This window comes from Dermacentor andersoni, chromosome 3, assembly GCF_023375885.2.
Source record: "Dermacentor andersoni chromosome 3, qqDerAnde1_hic_scaffold, whole genome shotgun sequence".
NCBI classification, from domain to species: domain Eukaryota; kingdom Metazoa; phylum Arthropoda; class Arachnida; order Ixodida; family Ixodidae; genus Dermacentor; species Dermacentor andersoni.
Window position 1 is genome coordinate 59,942,690 of NC_092816.1, and position 24,539 is coordinate 59,967,228.

Here is a 24,539-nt window from a genome sequence, read left to right on the forward strand (position 1 = left end):
AGAAATGAACCATCCGTCGCGGAACTTGAACGCTCAGCCGGATTCATCAGCGTTTTATCCTATTAACGAGCTTAAGTGGAGGGTATGCTTTCCCATGCGCTGTGAATCCTGATAGGCTTAACTACGTGACCTCGGGGCTTCGTGGAGTCGGCGAGGCCGTTCTCTTGGTCCCAGTGATGGGATGTGGCAGATCTTGCTTCCCTTTGCGGACGTTCGGTTCACTGATTCGTCCACTTTTACTTTGTACGTATCTGATATCGGTAATTTCTCTACGCGCCTGTAAAGGTCCGGTATTAGTCAGTGCGCTCCAATCACGCAGATAGGGAACTGAGCACCGCCACGTCATTCCGCAATCTCGTTATCTCCAACCCCATCTCCCTGGGGGAGACCGTGCCTCATAGATCTTTACTTATTCTTGATGTATCGTTCCTCCCCCAACTGGTTTTCCCTGATACGCTAGTATAATCTTCATTAGCTTGTGCGTAGATAAAGTGAAATGAGCAACAAAATGCCCTGTCACGTGCCGAACAATGTTCTGAAACGTAAAGAAGACACGGACATTTCAGGCTCGAAAACTCGTTGAACCTCATCAGTGTTACTTCGTCTAAGTCGAACTCTCTAGCAATCCGTAGAAAGGATTACATCTTATATTAAGCATGCGAGGTACAGGCGCAGTCGTAAGTTGTCTGGGGCTATTTTCGGACACGTGGCTACTAATACGAAACCGAACACCCGATTCTAATGCAGGACATATTTGGTCATTGTTCTCGCACTGAAATAAAAAGCAAGAACATAATATATATATATATATATATACATATATATATATATATGTGTGCGTGCGTGTGTGTGTGTGTGTGTGTGTGTGTGTGTGTGTGTGTGTGTGTGTGTGTGTGTGTGTGTGTGTGTGTGTGTGTGTGTGTGTGTGTGTGTGTGTGTGTGTGTGTGTGTGTGTGTGTGTGTGTGTGTGTGTGTGTGTGTGTGTGTGTGAGACTCGGCGAGCATTAGCTAATATCTAAGGCCCGCTGCCACACTGCTTCAGTAACCGTAGCTTCAGTATCCGATTATGTGTTCCGTTCCGTATTAGCGCACATTTGTCCACATCCACAAGAAGCCAAGGGACAAAGCCAAGAACAGCACTGGACTAATTAACTGTATTACGGTGTGTTCGGACAAGAACAAAAAGTGAAATGCGACAAGGACAGGAAACAGTGTTTCCTGTCCTTGTCTCATTTCAGTTTCGTTCGCTTCTTAACACATCGTAATAAGTACGAACCAACTAGCCCAGCAACAAGTAGCGATGCATCAAGTGGACTGCAGCTGCAATTGAAATGTATAAATAAAAAGAATCAGAGTTCCGGTCGAAAGGCGAATCATTGGTAGTGATAGCAAAGTAGCAGGCAGCTACACGAAGTAAGTAAGGTTCGCGGCTTTATTAGCAGTATAAATTGCAGTAAACATTCACTGGCTATAAATAAACAAGCATGGCGTAGCGAGTGCGTCGGCAAACATGAATAGATCTCACTCGATGGCTGTGAGCGCACGGTGTCACAAAAACCTCACCGTAACTTCTCATTTCTTGTTTTGTTTTGCACAGGCGTGGCTGTGAGTCTGGGCACCGGCGTCTACGTGCTCCTTCCTCGTGTGGCTCGCGAGGAGGCGGGTCCCGCCGTCGTCTTGTCCTTCCTGGTGGCGGCCGTCGCATCCTGCCTCGCCGGTGAGTACTCAACCATGGGTCAAACAGCAGAGGGGCTTTTACTGATGAAATCCAGGCAGCGAACGGATTTGACTCTTCGCGGAACGTTACGTTGTGAACGCGTAGCTGGCAATACCACCGTTTCGTAGTTCTCTGTTCGCCCAAAGTGCACCTCGCAATAGGCGAATGACGCACCCGGATGACGCAGTCTTCCTTTCCACAGCTTATGGCGGCGGTGACTCGGCGACATTTATTGCCGCCGCACGTGCGGTGATCCTGCCGGATTGATTAGCGCACTTCCTCTGTAACATGCGAGAGGAGTCGGTGTTATCTCGGTGCGCTCCTGGCCGGTGAAGTATGTCAGCGCCACCTATCGACTACGGCGTGTGACGACTTAGTTTGGTGTCAGCAAAACGGCTGCTGCGAACCCCCGAAAGAATCCTGCAGTAGCAGGCAACAGCGCAGTGTGTCGGAGAATTTAGCGAGCCGCGATGCCTGCAGTGCCGCCACACGCATCGACATGCTCTGGTCCACGAGTTTTTGTCTTCCCATGTAGTTTTCTGATATCATTTTTATGCATTTCAATGTGAAGGCATCGAGGGGCCCATCGAGTGGAAAATTCGGCGTCTGTAGCAGCGAAACGGCACCTAAATTCCGATTACTGCGACGCCACGTCACGAGCGCGCCTCGACAGAGCGGAGCGGAGCGAAACGGTGTTGCGTGAGAGGAGAGGGCGTCGCCGCGACGCCACCTCACCAGCGCGCCTCGGCGGCGCACATACGGCGACGCGCGTGACCCCGCTTGGCGAGACGGTTTGCCGTCGGCGAGGCACTCGCGTGACACGCGTGTGACGCGCGCGTGCGGGTGCCGCCGGCGCCCGGTCCGTACCTCTCTCTCTCACTCACCCCCACAAGGCTTAGCTGCGGCGCGCGTCTGCCGGCCTTGGTGGCCGCTGCTGCTTCCTCGGTCTCTTGCTGCGCAAGGCGTCAGTTGCAGGTGGCGTTGGCACCGCAAGCTGCGGCTGCTTGCTTGCTCGCTCGGGCAACACGTACCTGTTGATCTTGTCTGTTCATCATTAATCTCATTAGTCTTGTCTCTGTCCCGTTCTTGCGACTCGGTCCTGTAGCTGCGTTGTTTCGTCTATGCCACAAATTAATTGGCGTGCATACGTCTAGCTTCTGTATATCTAGAGCGGACAGACAGTTTCTAATGATTGTATAGCTCATAACGAATAACAGATGCGAACACAGAATAAAAGAAAGCGACGTTGCTGCGCCTCCCCTATATACAAAAAGAAGCTGTTAAATCTCTGTGCCATCTTGTTATGGGCTGTCCAACGGGCCCGCGACGCGGCGGAGAGACTCGGCCTCTCTGTCCCGACGTGGGAGTGGCCCGCTGCGCGCTAGTGCGCGCCCTAAAGGACACTAATAAAGTTTTTCATCCATCCATCCATCTTGTTGTCGGGAGTGATTTGAGTAATTTCCGGTAAATAATGTAGAATTTATGCGAAATATTTCTTTATCCCACTGTAATGTCATGACGACTTTCTCGGGGCCTTTTTTGCATAGTTATTTCTGCAATCTCCCTCTCCTTCTATGTATGTGCATTATTCTTTATCTGTCTGTCTCCCCTTCCCTATTGTAGCGTAGCATACTGGATATCTATATTCTGGTTAACCTCCCTGCCTTTCGTATCTCGTTTATATCCCTCTCTCTTTGGTGGGACGGTCTTTTATTCTTCTCTTCATTGAACATCATAATGACTTTCGCATGCATTGCCTTATATTTTGCAGCAGTTAAGAAACAGCATATGAAAAAAGCCAAACACAACAAACAAAGCCTAACAAAATAAAGAAAGAAGACAACAACAATAACCAAAAAAAGTTGGTTCTGGAAGAACTTAACGATAAAACTTAAACTTCCACACAGTTCAGTAATCGTAGTATCAACTAACATGAGTGTTCTCGCACATAAACGCTATGTCCGTAATCGTGCGTATATCAGCGTTTTTCCCCTCGCCTAGTGCTGCCTATATAAGAGACCTCTGTGCGCGAAATTTGCGTCTGACAGGTCTATTACAGACATGAAACCGCCTGCTATCTGACTAAATCTGAGTTCCACCCAAGCTATGAGGTAATCAATGAACGTTACTTAAATATTTTATTTCCGCACACCGGAAAAAAACAAAAACAAATAGTGTTCGGGAACTTGAAAACAATGTCACGTGCCTAGCAAAGAACGTGCCATATATGATGATTATTCCGGCTGTGCCGTACTAATCTATCCATGTCAAATACACCGCGGGATTATGTCGATCCGGTTTGCTCTTGCTATTTTTTATATATCTTTTATTTTATTTTTGTTCTCAACTTGCTCATCATTTTTTTTTCTATCTCTCTCTTTTCCTTGTTAGCCTCGCGTGTTACTCCTACCGACCGGGTGTTCGATTACAGCCCAATTAGCTTTCCGCGCAACGACCTCCGGCGAGCGTGACGGATGGGGCGACGTAATAACCTGCAAACCGTGTACGTACGACGGGCGTTCCCTCACAACGATCGCCCCGCGATGTTCTCAAACAAAATTAAACTTTCATCCGAGCGAAGAATGAGGGACGGCACGCCCCCGAGTAACGCGGGAAGAGTGGTCCACAAAGGGGTTTTTAGGGACCGTGTGGAGGAAAGCGCGCGGTGATGCGGAGGGAATGTCCGCTGTTCATCACTGCCGCTTGGCACTTTCGCGCCGCACCCCGCGTACTATAAAAGCGTGCAGTCAATAGGAAGCGAGAACCGATCGAGTAAGCGAATCAGAGGCCGACTTCGCAAAGGCTGATTTCGCAACTCGCCAGCAGCGTTTCGGCTTTCGTATCGTTCCACGCGCCTCGCCTCGTTACCTTTACAGTGGCGCGACGCGTGAGTGTGTTCTTACTAGCGATAGGAGATGCGAAATAGCCGACGTAGGCTTTTCCACGACATTCGGTTGCCCTACACAAAATGGCCGATGTCTCGCTAACGGTGCCATTGAGACGAGGACGGACTTGCAAACGGAGGACGCAGTGAGAAAGAGATGGTGGCTGCTTTCTCAATCTTGTTCCACATACGCTCGACTAAGCGAGACGAGCATACTTGCGAAAATGTTCTACATACGAAGCGGCACCTACGTGGAACCAATGTCCTTGAGTACCGCCTCTACCTTCGGTCGAGCTTGCTGCCACGGTTACCGAATGTCACTCCAAATATCGTTCCACATAACCTAAGTTTCGTTAAATGTATCATGTGACATGTGTGAGACAAACAAGATGTCTCGGGAAGCAAACTCGCAGAATTTTGCACATACCTTACTACTGTGGAGAGTCCAGACGCCAATTTCCGAGCTCTGCGGTCTTCCACACTGAGAGCGCTTAACCTAGATTCGCTGGCAGCGTATACGGAAGAATGCAGAAGAAAAGCGCTGGTAGTTCATGACAACTTGGCAAACAATTGTTGTTACTAACATTTCGGTGGTATGCGCATCGTGATCGGTCAGGAAGAATTGGCGCCCACGAAGCACGGTTAGTTCCGAAGGGCGAATCGCCGCCTCGATTGGCCACACGGCTTCTATGCCGCTGCACGGTATTATAGTAAGACACTAGTACGGCATCGACCGCGCAGAGCAGGCCGTTGTTCAGGGGCACAAGCCACTTCCGGCGGGCCAAAATATGACCGCGCGGAAGCGGCGTCACCGATCCATCAAGCAACGTCGCGTCGAGCGCGCGCTCTCCGAAGAGGAAGCATCTCCCTCGCGCGCGCATTTTTTTTATGCGCGCTGCCGGCGTACAGAGGGCGCTTTGCCTTACGTGGCACACGTGTTCTGTTATGTTCATACCTACTTTCATTGTTCAGCAGGCTTCGCCAGGGCAGCGGCTCTGGTGTTTGTTTGGCGAACTGTTCAACGACTTCCAATATCGCAACTTATATAGGGAATTCAGTGGTCGCCGGCCATGCGGTGATGGTTGGCGATGCGCCGGGCAAAGCACTAGCTGCTGAAACATATACTCACACAAAGAAGAAGAGCTGAAGGATGTCTACGTATCAGGGTGACCAGAAACTGGGTTTGCCGACTTGCGCTGGTGGCGTGTTCCGTTTCAGCGCCTGCGCTGTGACCGACAACGCAGTCTCCGCGGTGAAGCGAACACTTGCTGTACCGCAATATGTGCAACACCTTTTGCAACTTTCGCTTCCGATTGCAAAGGTTATTTGACACGTACTTAGTACTTTGCTGTCGTTCTTGCGTTGGTGACCAGAAGCTGCCTCCTCAACGCATTCCTAAGTTGACTGGGTGACGGACTGGCTACTAACAAAAAAAAAGAAAAAGAAGAAAAAAAGACGCTTACGTTTCGCCTTTAAGAGTGCAAAACGATAGCATTCAAAGATCTCTTAATGCTTTTCATGCTTTCCGGCAACTGCAGCTTTTATGACCGTAACGTTTACCGGAAAACGCTGGCGGCGAATGCTATGCACGAAGGCGAGCTGTCTGCTAGAAATTCGGCCTGTTGCGGGGGCCGACACCGTAGGTAGCGCACAGCCGGGCCAAAAAAAAAAATACATGATTTTCAGATTACTATTATTGTTTCGCGCTTTCAATATTTAACTCTCAGAACACAAAAAACATGCGCTGTCGGTGTTTTGTTTCATTAGATTCGTTTGCGGGCTGTCATTCTCAAAATTCCGAGGAATAACTTTGTCAAGAATGTAAGACAAGGTATGAGCAACATTAGTGATAGGACGGTGTGGCAATATAACCCGCCTATAATGCACGCCATAGAGAATGGCGTGGCATATACATATACCTGAATATATACGGAAATTTTCGCTCACGGACAACTCCGTCGACATCGAAACCGGAATTTCTGCGAGACGGGGCCCTTAATATATATATATATATATATATATATATATATATATATATATATATATATATATATATATACATACATTGCGCGCGAGGCATTGGTCCTCAATGCTGCGAACAAGGCGGCCGCCTGCTGTAGCTCCCGTGAAAAAAGTTATTGCGGATGCAGGTTTAGAAAATATGCGCCATAAGGCGGGACAAAAGGCTTAGGGCACGCGCCCACTCGAAACATAGTTTATTCGGAGCCGACGGCATATAAGGCGCATTTACATGAATGCGACAACTGGCGCATCGCATCCGTGTAAGCGCGGAGCTAATGCGCTAGGAAAGCGCGTCGCATTAATGCGCCACACAGAGGTGGGTCGAGACGCGCAAGTCAACTTTCACAGTCCTTGTAAGCGCGATCGCATCGCATTTGGAATCATGGGAGATGGACTTTACTGCGGATCTACTGCGCTCGTCCAGCTTCGGTGTGGCATTGCGCCGAAAGGCTCTTGTTACGTTTCGCCTACAACGCGCGGTAATGCCGGCGCGGATGCAACGGACGCCGGGGCTTTGTTCAAAGCGGCGGACATTTTGGCCCGTCCGACGCCGCCGCAACGCCTACCCGCCAAGCGTGCCCAGGCGTGTTTCAGTGCCACGTGTCTTCGTGTGTGCGTGTGTGTGTGTGTGCCCTCGCTTGTCAAAGCGCGGCAGCCGGGGAGCGGAGTTCCCCGAATGAGGAGCCTGGAGGTCTCTCGGCTCAACTGTTCGCGCCGTCGTGTGGGTGAGGGTTGGCGATGCGTCACTACACTCGGTTCAGCAGGTCTCTCGGCCCGACAGTTCGCGCCGTTGTGGGCTCCTGCTGCGCCGTCCCGTGACCTTCATCCCGTGACCTTCCCTCCTTCCCTTTTGGACCGCGACGCCGGGAGTATAAGAGCAGCTGCCCCCGGACGCCAGGAGAGAGGCTCCGATTTGTACTGTTGAGTTACGTGCTCTCCCGTCTCTCCACTTCGGTCGACCTGACCGGCCGCTCTTTTGCTATGTTAGAATAAACAAGTTGTTCTGTTACCAGTCTTCTCATGCTTTGCCGGGACCTTCGGATGCTTCCAGTGCCCCAGGCCGCCAGGCCAACGCTACCCTTGGGGCTTGCGACCCATTGGCAATAACGGGCGTCAGCACCGAGACCCCAACAACTCGGGCCAGCGGTGCGATTCCAACATCTGGTTGCCAGCGGTGAGATCGCGACAACGGAGGCCAGCAGCGAAGAGATGCGGTTGACTGTATGCTGAGCAGCACAACGACCATCCGGGAGCAGCGCAACGAGCCCTGTGTGATGACTGGTTGCCTGCAGCGGAACGACTGCGCTGAAGTCTTGGCTGCGAGGTTTGGTGAGTGCGGGACTTTCTTCTTCTGAGTTTTGCCAGGCTTTTGTTAGTGTTAGAAACAGAGCTGGTAATTGGGGTTGTCGTTGCTGCCGGGTTAGTTTGCGGCAAGACAATAGTAGGCAGTAGAGAAAGCAGCATTCAGAGCAGCCATGGATTTGAAGTCGTTGCGCAAACCGAAATTGCTGGAGCTTGCGAGAGAGTTGGGTCTGGATGTCTCAGACAAACTCAGAAAACCAGAACTGCTAAGGGCTATTCTTGAGTTAGAAGCTGAGGATGACGAGCTGTCGGAATGCCTTGAGACCATTGAGGAGAGGGAGGAGCAAAAAGAGAAACAGGAGCGCGAACTTAAAGAACAAAAAGAGAAACAGGAGCGCGAACTTAAAGAACAGAAAGAGAAAGATGAGCGCGAACGTAAAGAGCAACAAGAGAAAGAAAGAGAGCGCGACCGTCAACACGCTTTGGAAATGAAGCGTCTCGAGTTAGAGATGGAACGCGCTCGTAATGGAAGTCAGGCACACGGTGCAGGAGAACGAGTATGGTTCAAAATGACTGACCTGATGCGGCCGTTTAAGCTTGGAGAGGACATTGGTTTGTTCCTGGTTAACTTTGAGCGAACGTGCGAGAAGCAGGGGTTCTCTCGGGAAACGTGGCCACAGCGCTTGCTCACTTTGCTACCCGGCGAGGCGGCCGACGTAGTCGCTCGCTTGGAGAGAGAGGAGGCAGAGGATTTCGACAAAGTGAAATCGAGTCTGCTAAAAAAGTACCGGCTGTCAGCGGAGGCGTTCCGTCGGAAGTTTCGGGAAAATGAGAAAGGCAGAAGTGAGTCATATACAGAGTTTGCGTACAGGCTTATGTCAAACATGCAGGAGTGGCTCAAAGAAGAGAAAGCGTTTGGTGACCACGAGAAAGTTCTGCAGTGTTTCGGGCTAGAACAGTTTTATAGTCGGTTACCTGAGAACGTGCGGTACTGGGTCTTGGATAGGCCAGACGTTAGTACGGTGGCTAGAGCCGCTGAGTTAGCCGAGGAGTTTGTGACGCGTCGGGCTCGTGGAGCTAAGGACGGTCAAAAGGGTGAATTTGGCTCCAAGTTTGAGAGGCCAAAGTTCACGCCCATGAGAGCAAAGGGGGATACACGTAGTGCGGATGCGAGTGAAAGCAGTCCGACCGAACGTAAGGAGACGGCGGCAACCGAAGCCGAACGCAGAAAGCGGTTCGAGACGAGGCAAGCGCGCGTTTGTTATACGTGCCAGAAGCCGGGTCACTTTTCGGCGCAGTGTCCAGAAACAAAAACACAAGTCGTGTTTTTGTCTATATGCAGCACTGACGAGAACATGAAGCTTCTCGAGCCTTACATGCGAGACCTCCTCGTGAACGGGAAAGAGTGCCGAGTGCTTCGCGATACCGCAGCTACGATGGATGTAGTTCACCCCTCTTACGTAGAACCCGATATGTTCACGGGCGAGTGCGCATGGATCAAGCAAGCAGTGGAAGCTCATAGCGTGTGTCTGCCGGTAGCAAAAGTGCTTATTGAAGGACCTTTCGGAGCACTTGAGACGGAGGCCGCAGTGTCATCTATGCTGCCCCCCCAGTACCCGTACCTATTTTCGAACAGGTCCGATCACCTCCTGCGCGAGAAGGGGCTTTTGTTTGGTGAGGCTAGCGTTCAGGCCTTAACCAGATCGAAGGTTCGGGAGCTCGCTGCAAAGGCGGTAGTTGCAGGGCCGACGTTGTTGAACGATGAGAAAGGGTCAGAGGCGCAGCAAGCTAGTATTCAGAGCACGCCCGAACGGGATAAAATTGAGCCTGTAGCGTTAAAGGCACCAGATACTGGAGAGGAAATTCCCGATGCGGGAAAGTTAGAAGAGCTTCCGGTCGAGCTTCCGGGACTAGGCTCAGTGACGAACAGGAAAGACACCGATCAAGTCATTAGTGACTTAATAAGGAGAGCATCGCTGTCGCCTGAGCAGAAAACAGAACTACACCAGCTCTTACAAGAGTTTCAAGGTCTGTTCTCTGAGAGGCCTGGTAGGACTTCTGTCCTTACTCATGACATAGAACTTACCTCCCCAGAGCCAGTACGATCTAAGGCGTACCGGGTGTCACCCCGCCAGAGCGATATTATGGAGGCTGAGGTAACGAAAATGCTACAGCTCGGTGTTATTGAAGCGGGTGAGAGTGATTATACCTCCCCTTTGATTTTGGTTGAGGTACCGGGCAAGGAACCTCGTCCTTGCGTCGACTACCGCAGGCTTAATTCCATCACTAAGGATCAAATTTATCCGATCCCTAACATCGAGGAGCGCCTTGAGAGAGTGAGTAGCGCTCAGTTTATTTCCACCCTAGATCTTGTCAGGGGTTATTGGCAGGTTCCACTTACAGAAGAGGCTAGTAGGTATGCGGCGTTCATTTCACCCATGGGGACATTCCGTCCTAAAGTTTTGAGTTTTGGTTTGAAGAACGCGCCATACTGCTTTTCAAGCCTCATGGATAAAGTGTTGCGGGGACAGCAAGAATTCGCTTTACCGTATCTAGACGACGTAGCGATATTCTCCGCATCCTGGCCGGAACATATGGCGCACTTGCGGGCAGTGCTAACCCGCCTGCGCGATGCGGGCTTGACAGTCAAGGCTCCCAAGTGCCAGTTAGCACAGGCCGAGGTTGTCTACCTCGGACACGTGATTGGTCGGGGTCGTCGCCGCCCCTCTGAAATAAAAGTGGCCGCTGTGCGAGACTTCCCGCAACCGCGCACGAAGACCGATATTCGGTCGTTCTTAGGTGTCGCCGGCTACTATCAGAGGTACATCCCCAGGTACTCTGATATCGCGGCTCCCTTGACGGATGCTCTAAGAAAGACAGAGCCGCAAACAGTCGTCTGGGATGAGACGAAGGAAAGAGCTTTTAGCGCCCTAAAGAGCGCCCTAACAAGCCAGCCTGTGCTACGATCGCCCGACTACACAAAAGGGTTCGTTGTTCAGTGTGATGCTAGTGAGCGAGGCATGGGCGTTGTACTGTGCCAACGGGAAAATGGAGAAGTAGAACACCCCGTCCTGTATGCTAGTCGTAAGCTGACGAGTCGTGAGCAGGCGTATAGCGCCACCGAGAAAGAGTGTGCGTGTATCGTGTGGGCCGTTCAGAAATTGTCATGTTACCTAGCTGGCTCGAGGTTTATCATTGAAACGGATCACTGCCCTCTCCAATGGCTGCAGACCATCTCTCCCAAAAATGGCCGCCTCCTGCGCTGGAGCCTCGCTTTGCAACAATATTCCTTTGAGGTGCGTTACAAAAAGGGGAGTCTCAACGGTAACGCCGATGGCTTAAGTCGAAGCCCCTAACGTGGGAATCAGCCTCAAAATTGCTTGTTACTGATGTTTTTCTTCCTGAGGCAGGATTTTTAACCTATTGCTTTTGTGTAGTGTTTCAAAGTGATGATGTGCTTTTTAGTGCAATTTTTCCGATTTGTGGACGCGTTCTGAGTGCTGCTAAACTACTGTAAGGAACTAGGCAGCAGTATAAAAGGGGGAAGAGCCTGGCAGGGCTTAGTGAGGGTTGTGCCGTGCTTGCTGACTGAGCGGTTGACTTTTGGCGTGGTTCTAACGCTTGCCGGAAACGAGAACAAAAATGTCAACTCTCCCGAAGTCACTTTGCAGTGTCCTGTGTGCACCTGAACGTGAGAACGAGGCCTTCTCTGTGCGCTGCGCTCAAGAAACGCCCAAGGACGCCCAACTTCGGTTATGAGCATCATCGAGCGACATCCCTCCGGACAGCGGATGCAGTCCCCTGACCATCGGGATCTCCTTCCCCCGGCGGGGCGGTCTGTTACGTTTCGCCTACAACGCGCGGTAATGCCGGCGCGGATGCAACGGACGCCGGGGCTTTGTTCAAAGCGGCGGACATTTTGGCCCGTCCGACGCCGCCGCAACGCCTACCCGCCAAGCGTGCCCAGGCGTGTTTCAGTGCCACGTGTCTTCGTGTGTGCGTGTGTGTGTGTGTGCCCTCGCTTGTCAAAGCGCGGCAGCCGGGGAGCGGAGTTCCCCGAATGAGGAGCCTGGAGGTCTCTCGGCTCAACTGTTCGCGCCGTCGTGTGGGTGAGGGTTGGCGATGCGTCACTACACTCGGTTCAGCAGGTCTCTCGGCCCGACAGTTCGCGCCGTTGTGGGCTCCTGCTGCGCCGTCCCGTGACCTTCATCCCGTGACCTTCCCTCCTTCCCTTTTGGACCGCGACGCCGGGAGTATAAGAGCAGCTGCCCCCGGACGCCAGGAGAGAGGCTCCGATTTGTACTGTTGAGTTACGTGCTCTCCCGTCTCTCCACTTCGGTCGACCTGACCGGCCGCTCTTTTGCTATGTTAGAATAAACAAGTTGTTCTGTTACCAGTCTTCTCATGCTTTGCCGGGACCTTCGGATGCTTCCAGTGCCCCAGGCCGCCAGGCCAACGCTACCCTTGGGGCTTGCGACCCATTGGCAATAACGGGCGTCAGCACCGAGACCCCAACAACTCGGGCCAGCGGTGCGATTCCAACACTCTGCATGCCTTGCTTCGCCTTTCATGTAGCCGCGTTTACATGCACGAAAATTCATAATTTGCATTTTCGTGCAGAAGCGAAGCATTGTACTTTTCGCGTGATGGGCACATTTTGCTTGGGTACTCGCCGCAGAATGCTTAAGCATGCATTAACACAAGATGAAGATTTATTCTGCACGATAATGTTGCACATAAACTGGAAAATACTGTGAAGATTTTGTAGACAACATTGAGAAATGATTGGCCTCCATTCCTGTATAGGCGAACTGATGACGGATTGCGCTTAGGTATTAGGACAATACAGCCGTCACGGAAACTAGCCGGTAATTCAATGTTCTCAAAGCAGCGACTGATGACAGATACGAAAGTGGTACCAATATCTTCCCAGAACGTTAGATACACCTCAACGAGTAACCCATCCGGCCCTGGGGTCGAGCCACGCTTGATGGAAGATAATGCTCCCTTCACCTCATCAGCTGATGGTGGTGCACAAAGACGGTCAGCTACCTCAGGTGCAACCTGAGGCAGCCCACTAAGCACTGTACGAGATCCTCGAGAACCGGGATCTATTTGCATAGTCGTACGCGCCATGTATTCAAGATGCGTAACGTACAAACAGAGAATTATCACACGCGGGAGGCGACGTAAGAGGAAGTGATCTTCGGGCCGCAGAACCGAATGCATTCGGCTGTCTAGAAAGCGAGTTTCTTGCAAGGCGCAGAACTTCAGGGTGTGCACACGGATCACATATGCATCGCCGAGCAGCACCTGACAAATATGACGCTGCGATGAGGCGTTGGAAACGCCTCCGTAGCTCACGCTGTCATGACCGCATCAGCGGATTCAGTTGACTGACCTGAAGGGCAATATACGGAGCTTCGTGGCGGATTCCGCCAGTTATTCTGACGTACGTCGCCTCAGTGCACGTCCTTGCACTGAACAATGAAGACACCACTGCACCTTGAGCGCGTCCCATGACTCTGGGTCCGATCTAGAACGAGAGGCGCGCAAGACTCTTGACAAGCAAACGGATGTCGAGGCGCCAAGGTTTTACTGATGAGGAAGCAGGGAAGCAAACTTCAAGCATAACTGGTCTGTGATCGGAAATATAAACAGGAGATAAAGGTAACGTTATCACATCAGATCGGGTGACATACTCAGCCAAATTGTTTGGCGCTTGGCACAGAGGCGCAGTGTAACCTGCTTGACGACCCGCCGCGTCGCCATGTCCAGACACATGAAGTACCATGAAAAAGTCGATATGTATACCGCAACGAAAAGTGCTGGACGAGGCGATGCAACTAATCTTGCGTTCCGATCAGGGAGACCCCAGCCCGGGCCTTGCACATCTGCTCGCGTGTCTAAAAGGCAATTAAAATCCCCCCCCCCCGAGCACCATGTGACGACCGTCCAGGAAATACACGTCCAGGTCACGACAAAAATCATTGGACTTAGTGGCCTGCGCGTGTCCCATATATGCACAAAATAGTACGCAATCAAATGTCAATATCCCCCTTGTCCAGTCATAAAAAGCATGATTTCGCAAGAGAGCTCTGTTGAAAATAATAATACCGACTCCACTAGAGCGTGATGTCGCGAATGAGAAAGAACAGTCTATATGTTAAAAGTGCGTTTGAAAGCAAGAACGTGCCCGATGGTGAAAAAAATTGTTTCTTCCAAACACAGTATGTCACAATCTTTAGGACTTCGGAACCCCTGTGTGTTTAATTAATTAATATTCAGGGTGTCGGCCAAATTTAATCAAAAGTATCACCAAATTGACCTGGTCGTTTTGTTGCAGATGCAACGGATGCGACATTGTAGGCGACGCAATTGAGGCGGATGAAGCCACAGCAGATTTCGTGGGTGTATCGACTGTAGTAATCGCAGGGTCAGGTGTTTTAGCTGAGTTTAATACCTCGGTGCGATCACGGGGACTGATGGTAGCAGCCGAAGTGGAGGTGTTATCGGCCACAGCATGCGCGACCACAACTGACGCCGGTGGTAAGGGGGCAAAAACTCCATCCAGCAGCAGCGTCCGATTATGAACGCCGCACAGGGCACGTGACCGCGACCCCGCAACGCCGACTAGGACGGTCACATCCGTCGCTTTAGTCGCCATGGATACCACAACGGCCACAGAACGCTGCGGTGCATTGTGCACGATATTGGTCGCTGGAGCCGCATCGACGACACACGCGTTGCAAACCGCGGTAGTCAAACGTCACATGATGACGAGAGACACGCATGCAATTAGGGACAGGGTTTGTAGTGCCCATTTCCATCCGAACGAAACGGGTGCCCGTGAGCACGCCACGTCGTCCCCTCATAAGATAAGCGTTGACTGACAGGACGATGCCGTATGGTGATAGTGCCTGGACGAGGACTTTGTTCGGAACGAAGGACGACAAGAAGAGGCAGGTTACGTTGGTGACCTGCGGGCCGACGGGAACGACAGGACAACGCTCCCCACCGATGACAAGGCAGCCAGCATTGACGATTAGAGTCGTGGAAACCATGCTCTTGACGGGTGGCTTGGAAGTTGAGGCCTCCCATCTGCTGAACGCAGCAGACCTCAGAAAGCCCAACTATTGAGTCCATTGCGTCGACGACGGTCTGGATGCCATTCCCCGTAAGGACAACATCGCAGACTTGGGTCTTCGAGGGAGTCCACGACGCTGTAGGCACCATGGCGTGAGAGGTGGACGTCCCCAACGTGGAACACGCAGGGTCGTCAGAAGAAACTCTTGCTCCATTCTTCGTTTATTCTACCTTCTCCTTCTAATCCGGGCCACGCTTCAACGTCTATGGAGAAGTGTCCGAGTGGGCAGAACACAACACTGTGATTCGCATGGGAGCCAATCGTTACGGCTGGGCCACGAGGTACCACTTCCTATAGCCTACATGGTTTCTCACATTACCTACGCATATATTCTTCAAAGTATTAATTTTAAATCTTAATATTTCGCAAAAGCTTATACTGTCGAACGCGCTCTTACACCTAGCACAAGCTTTTCATCTAATTTACGCTTGGAAAAAATTCACCGACCAGTACGATACCTCCTAATTCTAAATTTGAGCACAGCTCCATGGGTGCTTTCATTTCGCGATAGAAGACAGTCATGGACAATCGGACGTTAGCGGCACGCTGCAAACGGAACGACGTGCGGCGCCACTGCCTCGCTAACCTGGAGATTGCGCGAGAGGCAGCTCGTGGGTGAGGCGTGGGTGAGGCGTGGGCGCGATTCACTGAAGCCGGTGCCGACAAATCTCCCAGACGACGCGCTGTATACTCTGGTGCCATGTCGCCGCACTACGCTTTTCTTCTCACGCTTTCGTCATGCCCTCCTCCTCTTTGGTCAGCATGGTTCCGCTGCGCCCTCCTTTCTGCTTTCCTCTTCGCTTCTCTCTCGTCTCTTTTTTTCATGCCCCGCTGCGCTCCTCGTTTGCTCTCATCTTTCGCTGTGCTCTTTCGCTCGGTTACTTCGGGAACGCCGACACGCCGACGCTGGCCACAGGAACGGGCTCCTAATAGCTGCGCTCTAAAATGTGTGCAAAATTATTCGACATTATGGTCACTATTTCTGTGACGCACACTTTCTATTTGTTGTTTACAGGAGCCAAATCACGCGAATACGCACTCAGTGAAAACAAGAGAGTGGCAAATATTTGAAGTTCGAAAAGGCGCGTGTGCCGATTCCGGAGAGAGAGGCATCCACTTTGCAGCCATCGTCTCAAACTCGCCGTATTTTTTTGCACTCTTAGGAGCGAAGAAATATAAACAAGAATTCTGATCGTTCTTTACAAACGCTGAAAGGCGCCGAGCGCGCAGGGCCGTCGAAGCTGCGGAAAAGCGGCGGCCGAAACTTGTGAATAGAGAATGATGTCATCTGACGCTTTCGTTTGCTATTCCTAATCTAGAACTCGGGGAAACCGAAAACTCGATCAAGACCGTCAGAAATACCGCCACGAATGGGATATAGGCGAAAACAGGAGAGAATCGTTTTAGTTTCTTGTTGAATAGTTTCTGTTGTCGTCGTCGTCGTTGTTTTTGTTGTCCTTATTTATCAGTATCCTTTGCGCTTAGCGCCGCCTCGCCCTTTGCAACAAGGTTTTTGTTTTTCGAATTCTAAGTTGTGGCCCGTTGTGAGATCGACCGAAAGCAGAATGGAAATGTTAGGAAACAGGGGCTCCCTCTATAGCCTATGCGATGCGGCCTCGGAAGGCAATATGAAAGGAGCTATAGAGTTGCAGGGGTCAAGCGCCATGATGAGCTTCAACTCAGCATGCCGTTGCAACCGGCCCCGGGACGAAACAAGAATTGAATCGAGCGTACGAAGTAGCACGGTAGAGGTGGCCATAGTGGAGATGATCACGATGATGCTCAATCGTGGTGTTTACTGCGTGTTCTGATGATGATTATCATGATGATGATAATGATTATAATAGCACACTTAAATAGGGGCGCGTATGTTTACTGCGGTGTTGAGCCTAAAGGCATTCTCACGCTTCCCCGGCGCTCTGAACGGCCCACCGCCTACATACGTTTCCGCCAGGATTGACCTGTCTTGGGTGGTGGATAACTTGGGAGGAATAGAATAAAATAAGATGAGTTCCTTCATTGCACCGTCACAGGCGTCGTTCCACTTATTCGTTTCCTTCAGCTTAAACAGTCAATCACGCGGGAAGATCTCGCGGACCCTTTCGTCTGTTCCTGTAAACGACATATAGTATTCATTCTCAGTAGACCCATTGTGGAGAAACGTCGCCACCACATGCGAACAGTGTTCGCCAACACGTCCGCTTCGAAAGGAGTGTTACGCTTCGAGGAAGCGGGTTCGTGCACACTGCGCGGAATTAACAAGCGGCGCCACAACAATTGAGACACGTCGTGCCTTCTTTCACGACCACTACACTAGAAGTTCCTTTTTTATGCGAAGCATACTAGCCCCACAACCACGCTCTTCCTTGCTGCGCCGCGCGCGGCCGCGTAGCTACCATATGACGTCATAACAGCCGCAAAAGCGGAGGCTCAACTCGTGCGCTCGCTTGCGGCCGCGTAGCTACATAGCCGGGTCTCGGCTCGTGCGCTCGCCTGCATGAGTTGTTTCTTCTACTAGTCGAACCAAATATAGCCAAGCAACAGCAGTTCATCAGGCTAAACAGTGGTTCAACAACTAAAATAAAGGCTAGTATGCTTCGCATCCTGGGCTTAACCTTAGCTAAGCCACAGCCATTTTTTTTTTGTCTTTTTCTTCGTCCGCAGAATAAGTGGCTGATAACGCGGGGATCTTCAAGAAGTTGGGTTTCGCTACTGAGCTGGGAGATGAGATTTCGGTAATTCCGCCAACATTGGACGCCACCCGTTATACGAAGCTTCCGGGCTCACACACCGAGAGGAGGCGGAAGAGAAGGAACGCTTGGATAGCTCTGCAAATACCGCAAACGCTTCGTAGCACCCCAATCAGCCCTACCTTACCACGACACACTTAAACGAAAACACCGTGTGCGATGTTACCAAGTGGAATGCGCCGTTTTATTGTTCTTTATATTCCACACCGAAAAAGCAACAACGCGGGAATCGGCATTTTTATCCCTTGATTATTCTAAGCGATAGAATGATCGCAATCATTATATTATAGGATATGGAGTGTGTTGGTATAAGCGAAATTTATTCAACAGGCTCGGGCTGCCAGATAAGATAATACACTTTTAAGGGCACGCAACGCATTGTCCTTCGCAGCTTGAGGTAGAGCACTACTTCGCCGCACCAGAATGAAGGGTTAATGACGTCATTGACGCTTCCCTCTGCGATCCTGAATGTCGAAGACGCGCGCGAGCACATTCTGCACTGTGGCAGTCTAATCTTTATTCTTCTGAACCTTATTATTTTCCTTCAACCTGTTTTTGCTGCGACACAGTATACGATGAAGTAGGCCCAATTGTGATTTCATTCAAGCAACAAGGCGCATACCAAGCTCAGTCTTACGTTCCTTACTATTTCTATTGCGAATTCTCTAAATTCCTCCCATTTGAATTGTTAGATGAATCTTCTTTTGATGTCTTTTAATATCTCACTTCTCATTTATGCACTACTCTTTTATTCGCAGTTCTATATATCTTCAAGTTCATCTTTCTGTGTGTTCTGTGGGTACTATTTCCAGATTGTTCGCTTATCCCTCAAGCTGGATAGGAATAACGATGTGTGGTCGTTTGTTTGAGTACATGGTGTAAATTTTCGCAGCGCGAAGCACTGAAGTGCGTAAAGACCAGTAAAAAAGAAAGGACGAAGGAATGCAAGAGGACATCAACTGAATTTATTGGCCGCAAAATACACATCGCCATCTTGCATCCCTTCTTCTTCCTTTGTCCTTTTCTTTTTTGCCTTTCCGCACTTCAGTGTATCGAGCTGCAGAAATTGACACCCGAAAGTGGACAAGAGCCGTGTTTTAAAGGTGCATCGTCGTCGTCATCATCATTATCATCATCATCGTATCATAATCATCATCATCATTCTCTTGGGACAGAACAGAATATGAGCGATAAAAGCAAACTAGGCACACTCATTGCGATATTCATTGTTAGAATTCACTACTTATAATAGCAGTACACGGTTACACATAACCGCCATTTTTCCATCTGTTCATTTATCTGTCACTGGCGTTTTAAAGTCGGTCCATAAGAAAGAACAAGCCGCTCGGCGCTGCCGCGTTTCTTGAGATGCACCAGCCTACGAGACCGCTCGTCACGAGCTGAGCGACGAACGCTCCAATATAATGCGTGAATGTGAGAGCGTGCCTTCCTCTCTCTCCGCGCCATTTCCTCCTTTCCGCGTGCACGATAGCCAACCGGGCTCGGCCTGTTTCCCTTTCCCTGCTTTTTTCATTCCCGCTTCTCTTTCCTTCTCTCTCTGTCTCTCTAGGAGCAATGAGAGGCGGTGGTGATGATGCATTTTAATGACCACTGAAGAGCACACGCTTCGCGCTCCGCATCGTGTGTATTCGTGACAGTATAACTGGCGTACACGGTAGTTGCGGCGTAACTTAAACGTGCTCGGAACATTCGCACAGCTATTAAGTCCCGAGAAACCGCGCGCGTTTTCACGAAATACGCCGCTATGCGCCTTTTGCGCCGTACGAGCCCGTTCGCTCGTGCAGGAGCTGCACCCCGCGATTAAGGCAGCTGCGCACAAGCGCTGTCTCGAAAGCGAATCGTAGTGCTGCCAAGCTCGTGGTTTCTCGGCTCCGGCCTTCTCACGCTTTCGCATACATTCTTGTGTGTGTTTTCATATCGAGGTTCACGCTCTTTTTACAGTTACAGGCACTCCGCAGTGCGCCAACCCCTGTTCTGCAAACCTTCATGTCCCGTTCTTTCCGAGTAACTAAGGTGCGATTAAAGTTCACACGGGCAATCACCTTTGAACACAAGAAGTCATGCGGGTTTCTTCCATTGTGAAAAGGCCTTTCAAATCCGTTGGATATGTAGTTATGGCTGTCCGCTTCCATATATAACACTCACATTAAATGTGCAATTTCGAAGTTTGCGCAACGTTTGCTGCGTGATACTGCATACCATGTACGTCTGCAAAAAAAGAAAAAAAGAGAAATAAGGCGAATACATATTGGAGAACGCTTAAGCTTCGCCTTTGAGAGTGGAATGCGATAGCATTCAAAGATCCCTTACTGCATCTCACGCTCCCGGGCAACTGCAGCTTATGTAACCGTAACGCTTACCGGGAAGCGCTGGCGGCGAAATCTATGCACGAAGGCGAGGTTTCTGGTAGAAACGCGGCCTCTTGCGTGGATCGATCTTATGTTATTATTTCGCACCTTTGATATTTCATTCCGAGAAAATTTTACGTAAAAGTCATGCGCTGTCGGTGCTTTGTTTCATGACATTTGTTCGTGGGCTGCCGTTCTCGAAATTCCGAGGAATAGCTTTGTCAAGAACGCAAGACTAGGTATGAGCAACTTTAGTCATAGAAGAACAACTTTAGCGCCGTATAGAAAATGCGTGGATCGGGATGATTTTCTCGACCGGGCTTGACTACGGCTACGTGTGCTGAAACCGAATATTGTGCGACACGGGGTCATTAACGCTATCGCGTTAAAACAATCACCGTTCGTCGTTCTTTCACTCGAGTGACTATAATGCCGTAGCAGTGTGGGACCCTGTCATTCGTTGATTAACTTGTCGACATCCGCACGAATATTCGCTTACGTTATGGTCACGCGTGAGTTATGATCACTGACAAACCGTTACAATCTACTGCTATTGCCGCCCTCCTGCTTTCCAGGAGCCTACAACGTCACCTAAGGACATCCGGAACCCAACAGAACAGGGACTGCGTTTTGTTTACTATTCTTGAGTACGACGCATACACAGCACAGCGATTGCTGTATAATATATCACGCAGCTATCGCTTGCAGCTAAGGGACCCTCTCCATGCGCGGAGCCGCGTAGTGAAGCGAGCATTGAGCAAACCCGCGATCAGGGCACCCACCCGCACTGCCGTCGCCGCTCCCTTATTAGGTGCTTCTATACGTCATACCGCTCCTTCGACCCCCCCCCCCCCCCCCCTTCGCTCCATCGCTCTCACTCCACCTGCCGCTCCGCCGTGGACATATCACTATACATCACCGAAGGCTAAATTGTGATCTTTGTAAATATGCATATTACTATTACATTGAAAAAATTCCACCTCCGTCCAACCCAAGGATGTATAAAAAATTGTTCTTGGAACCTTCTTGTTTCGACCATGTGGAAGTAGATGCACAGCGAAGTACATTGGTTGCCGGTTGTATGGCGGTTACCGGTAGCGACTGGCTGACCTTTATTTTATTTTATTTTCTATTAACGATAAATGGCACATGTTTTTCCAAGCGTAGATTAGATAAAAGGTTGGGGTTATGTGCATCACTCTTCTGGGCCGTATAAGCCGTTTTGCAAAAAATTAAGGTTGAAAATGTATACCTAGAAAATATTATACGTAGTGATTTGAGAAACTACGCCGGTCATGCAAAAGTGGTACCTCGTGGCCTTGCCATAAGGATTGGCTCCCATGACAGTAGGTAGCGTACAGTGCGAGATCACACCGAAGAAGAAGAAGAGCACGGAACAAGCGCTTCTACCGACTCCCTTGTTTCATTATTATTTTTAGGCACCTAATTAAACCACCCGATTTTTGGCCAATCCCCCACTGTGGGTATGTGCCACGGCCACATAGGACAACAACAACAACAACAACAACAACGACGCCGCAGCGTGTTCCACGTCGGGGACGTCCACCTCTCACGCCATGGCGCCTACAGCGTCGTGGACTCCCTCGAAGGCCCACGTCTTCGATGTTGTTGTCCCTACGGGGAATGGTCCCGAGACCGTCGTCGACGCGACGGCCTCAATAGTTGGCCTCTCTGAGGTCTACTGCGTTCAGCACATGGGAGGCCTCAACTTCCAAGTCGCCGTCAAGAGCATGGCTTCCATGACTCTAATCGTCGATGCTGGCTGCCTCGTCATCGGTGGCGAGCGTTGTCCCGTCGTCCCCGTCGGCCCGCAGGTGACCAACGTAACCTGCCTCTTTTTGCCGTCCTTCGTCCCGAACGAAGTCCTCGTCCAGGCACTATCACCGTACGGCAAGGTTCTGTCTGTCAACGCTGGTCTTATGAGCGTACGACGTGGCGTGCTCACGGGTACACGCTTGGTGCGTATGGAAATGAGTACCAGAACCCCGGTCCCAAATTATCTGCGAGTCTCTGGTCATCGTGTGACGTTCGACTACCGCGGCTTGCAACGCGTGTGTCGTCGGTGCGGTTCCAGCGACCACTACCGTGCACAGTGCACCGCCGCGTTCTGTGGCCGTTGTGGCGTCCATGGCCACGAAAGCGACGGGTGTGACCGTCCTTGTCGGCGTTGCGGGGATAGTCACCCTACGGTCGCGTGCCCTGTGCGGCGTTCATACTCAGACGCTGCTGCTGGAGCCTTTCCACCCTTACCGCCGGCGTCAACTGCGGTTGCGACTGCGCGTGACGCCGTAACCAAAGAAATCGCACTGACACCGCAAGAAGCAGCGTCAAGAAATGAAAAAGAGGCATGCAGCTCGGGAAGTCACAACGCGCCATCTTCGCCGGCCTCATCTACTGAGAAAGAAGACCATGACGTGGCGGATCGCAACACGCCATGTTCGCTGGCCTTCCAAGCAGCGAATGACACGCGTACTGTGGCCGAAAGCGCCTCCACTTCGGCTGCTACCATCAGTCCTCCTGATCGCAGCAATGTTTTAAATGAAGATAAAACACCTGACCCTGCAATCACTACAGTCGATATACCCACGAAATCTGCTGTGGCTTCATCCGCCTCAATTACATCTCCTACAACGGCGCAACCATTACATCTGAACGAGCCCCCAGCTGCCGAAGTTGTCGGCGACGATGAAATCAATCCCGCCGCCCTACCGCTACCGACATCATCCTCATCAGAAAACAGCTTCAGCCTCGGAGTTGATAGCAGCGTTGGACTCTCGCCAAGCCTGGATGAACTCGACATAGAAATGGCGGCCCCACGAGACGTAAAGCGCGCTCATGCGTCAGCCTCTGGCTCGGACGGCGGCCCCGATCGCCGTGCCGAGTTACAGCGGCCCAAAAAACCTCGGCCTTCTTCGAGAGGGTCGAAGAAGTGACGCGTGCACTGCTTAACCCCTGGACTTGTTCCCAGGGCGCCGACTTGAACAACACGACCAGGTCAGTTTGGTGATACATTTAATTAATTATGGCTGACACCCTGAAGATTATTTCATTAAATGCTCAAGGGTTCCGAAGCCCTGTAAAACAAGCCGAAATTATCAGCGTGGCCCGCGCAAAAAATTGTGACATACTGTGTTTACAAGAAACAAATTTTTTCACCATTGGACATGTCCTTACTTTCAAACGCACTTTTAACCTAGACTGTTTCTCTCTTTCGCGACATCACGATCTAGCGGAGTTGGTATTATTATTTTCAACAGAGCTCTCTTGCGAGATCATCATGTCTTTTATGATGGGACTGGGCGAATATTGGCATTTGATTGTGTACTATCTTCATTTAGGTTACGGATTTTGTGCATATATGGACCCGCGCAGGCCATTAAGTCCAATGATTTTTTCCGTGACCTGGACGTGTATTTCCTTGACGGTCGTCACGTGGTGCTCATTGGGGATTTTAACTGCGTCTTAGACACGCGAGCAGATGTGCAAGGCCCGGGCTGGGGTCGCCCTGATTGGAACGCACGGGAGTTGCGTCGCCTCGTCCAGCATTTTTCGTTGCTGGATACATATCAACTTTTTCATGGTTCTTTATTTGCCTGGACCTGGCGACGCGGTGCGTCGTCAAGTAGGTTAGACCGTGCCTATGTGCCAAGCAGTTTAGCTCAGTATGTCACCCGGTCTGATGTGGTAACGTTTCCTTTATCCCCTGTTTATATTTCCGACCACAAACTAGTAATACTTGAAATTCGTTTCCCTGCTTCCTCATCAGTAAAACCCTGGCGTCTGGACATCCGCGTTCTACATGACGCGCGCTCGCGCTCTTGTTTGTCAAGAGTCTTGGGCGCCTCTGTTTCTAGATCTGACCGAGAGTCATGGGATACGCTCAAGGTGCAGTGGCGTCTGCACTGTTCAGTTGAAGGACGTGCACTCAGACGACGTATGTCAGAAGAACTGGCGGATACTGGCACGAAGCTCCGCATCGCCCTTCGGGTCAATCAACTGACTCCGTTGATGCGGTCCTGGCAGCGTGAGCTACGGAGGCGTTTCCAACGCCTCATCGCGGCGTCGTCTTCGTCAGCTGCTGCTTGGCGATGCAGACGTAATCCGAGTGCACACCCCGAAGTTCTGCATTTTTCAAGAAACTCGCTTTTTAGACAGCCGAATGCATTCGGTTCTGCTGCCCCAAGAGCACTTCCTGTTACATCACCTCCCACGCGTGATTATTCGCTCTTCGTAACGCACTTTGAAAACATGGCGCGTACGACCATGCAAATAGATTCTGGCTCTCGAGGATTTCACACATTGCTTAGTGGTCTGCCTCAGGCCACCT

At 50.8% G+C, this 24,539-nt stretch overlaps 1 protein-coding gene across 1 annotated transcript in view; it reads left to right on the forward strand.

Annotated features, from left to right (window-relative positions):
• The window catches only part of LOC126547246 (high affinity cationic amino acid transporter 1-like), a 442,489-nt gene that overhangs the window by 110,230 nt on the left and 307,720 nt on the right, over positions 1-24,539 (forward strand). The window contains exon 2 of the mRNA XM_050195200.2: positions 1,598-1,717. Within this exon, the coding sequence (XP_050051157.1) occupies positions 1,598-1,717 (120 nt within the window). The remainder of the gene's footprint in view (positions 1-1,597; positions 1,718-24,539) is intronic.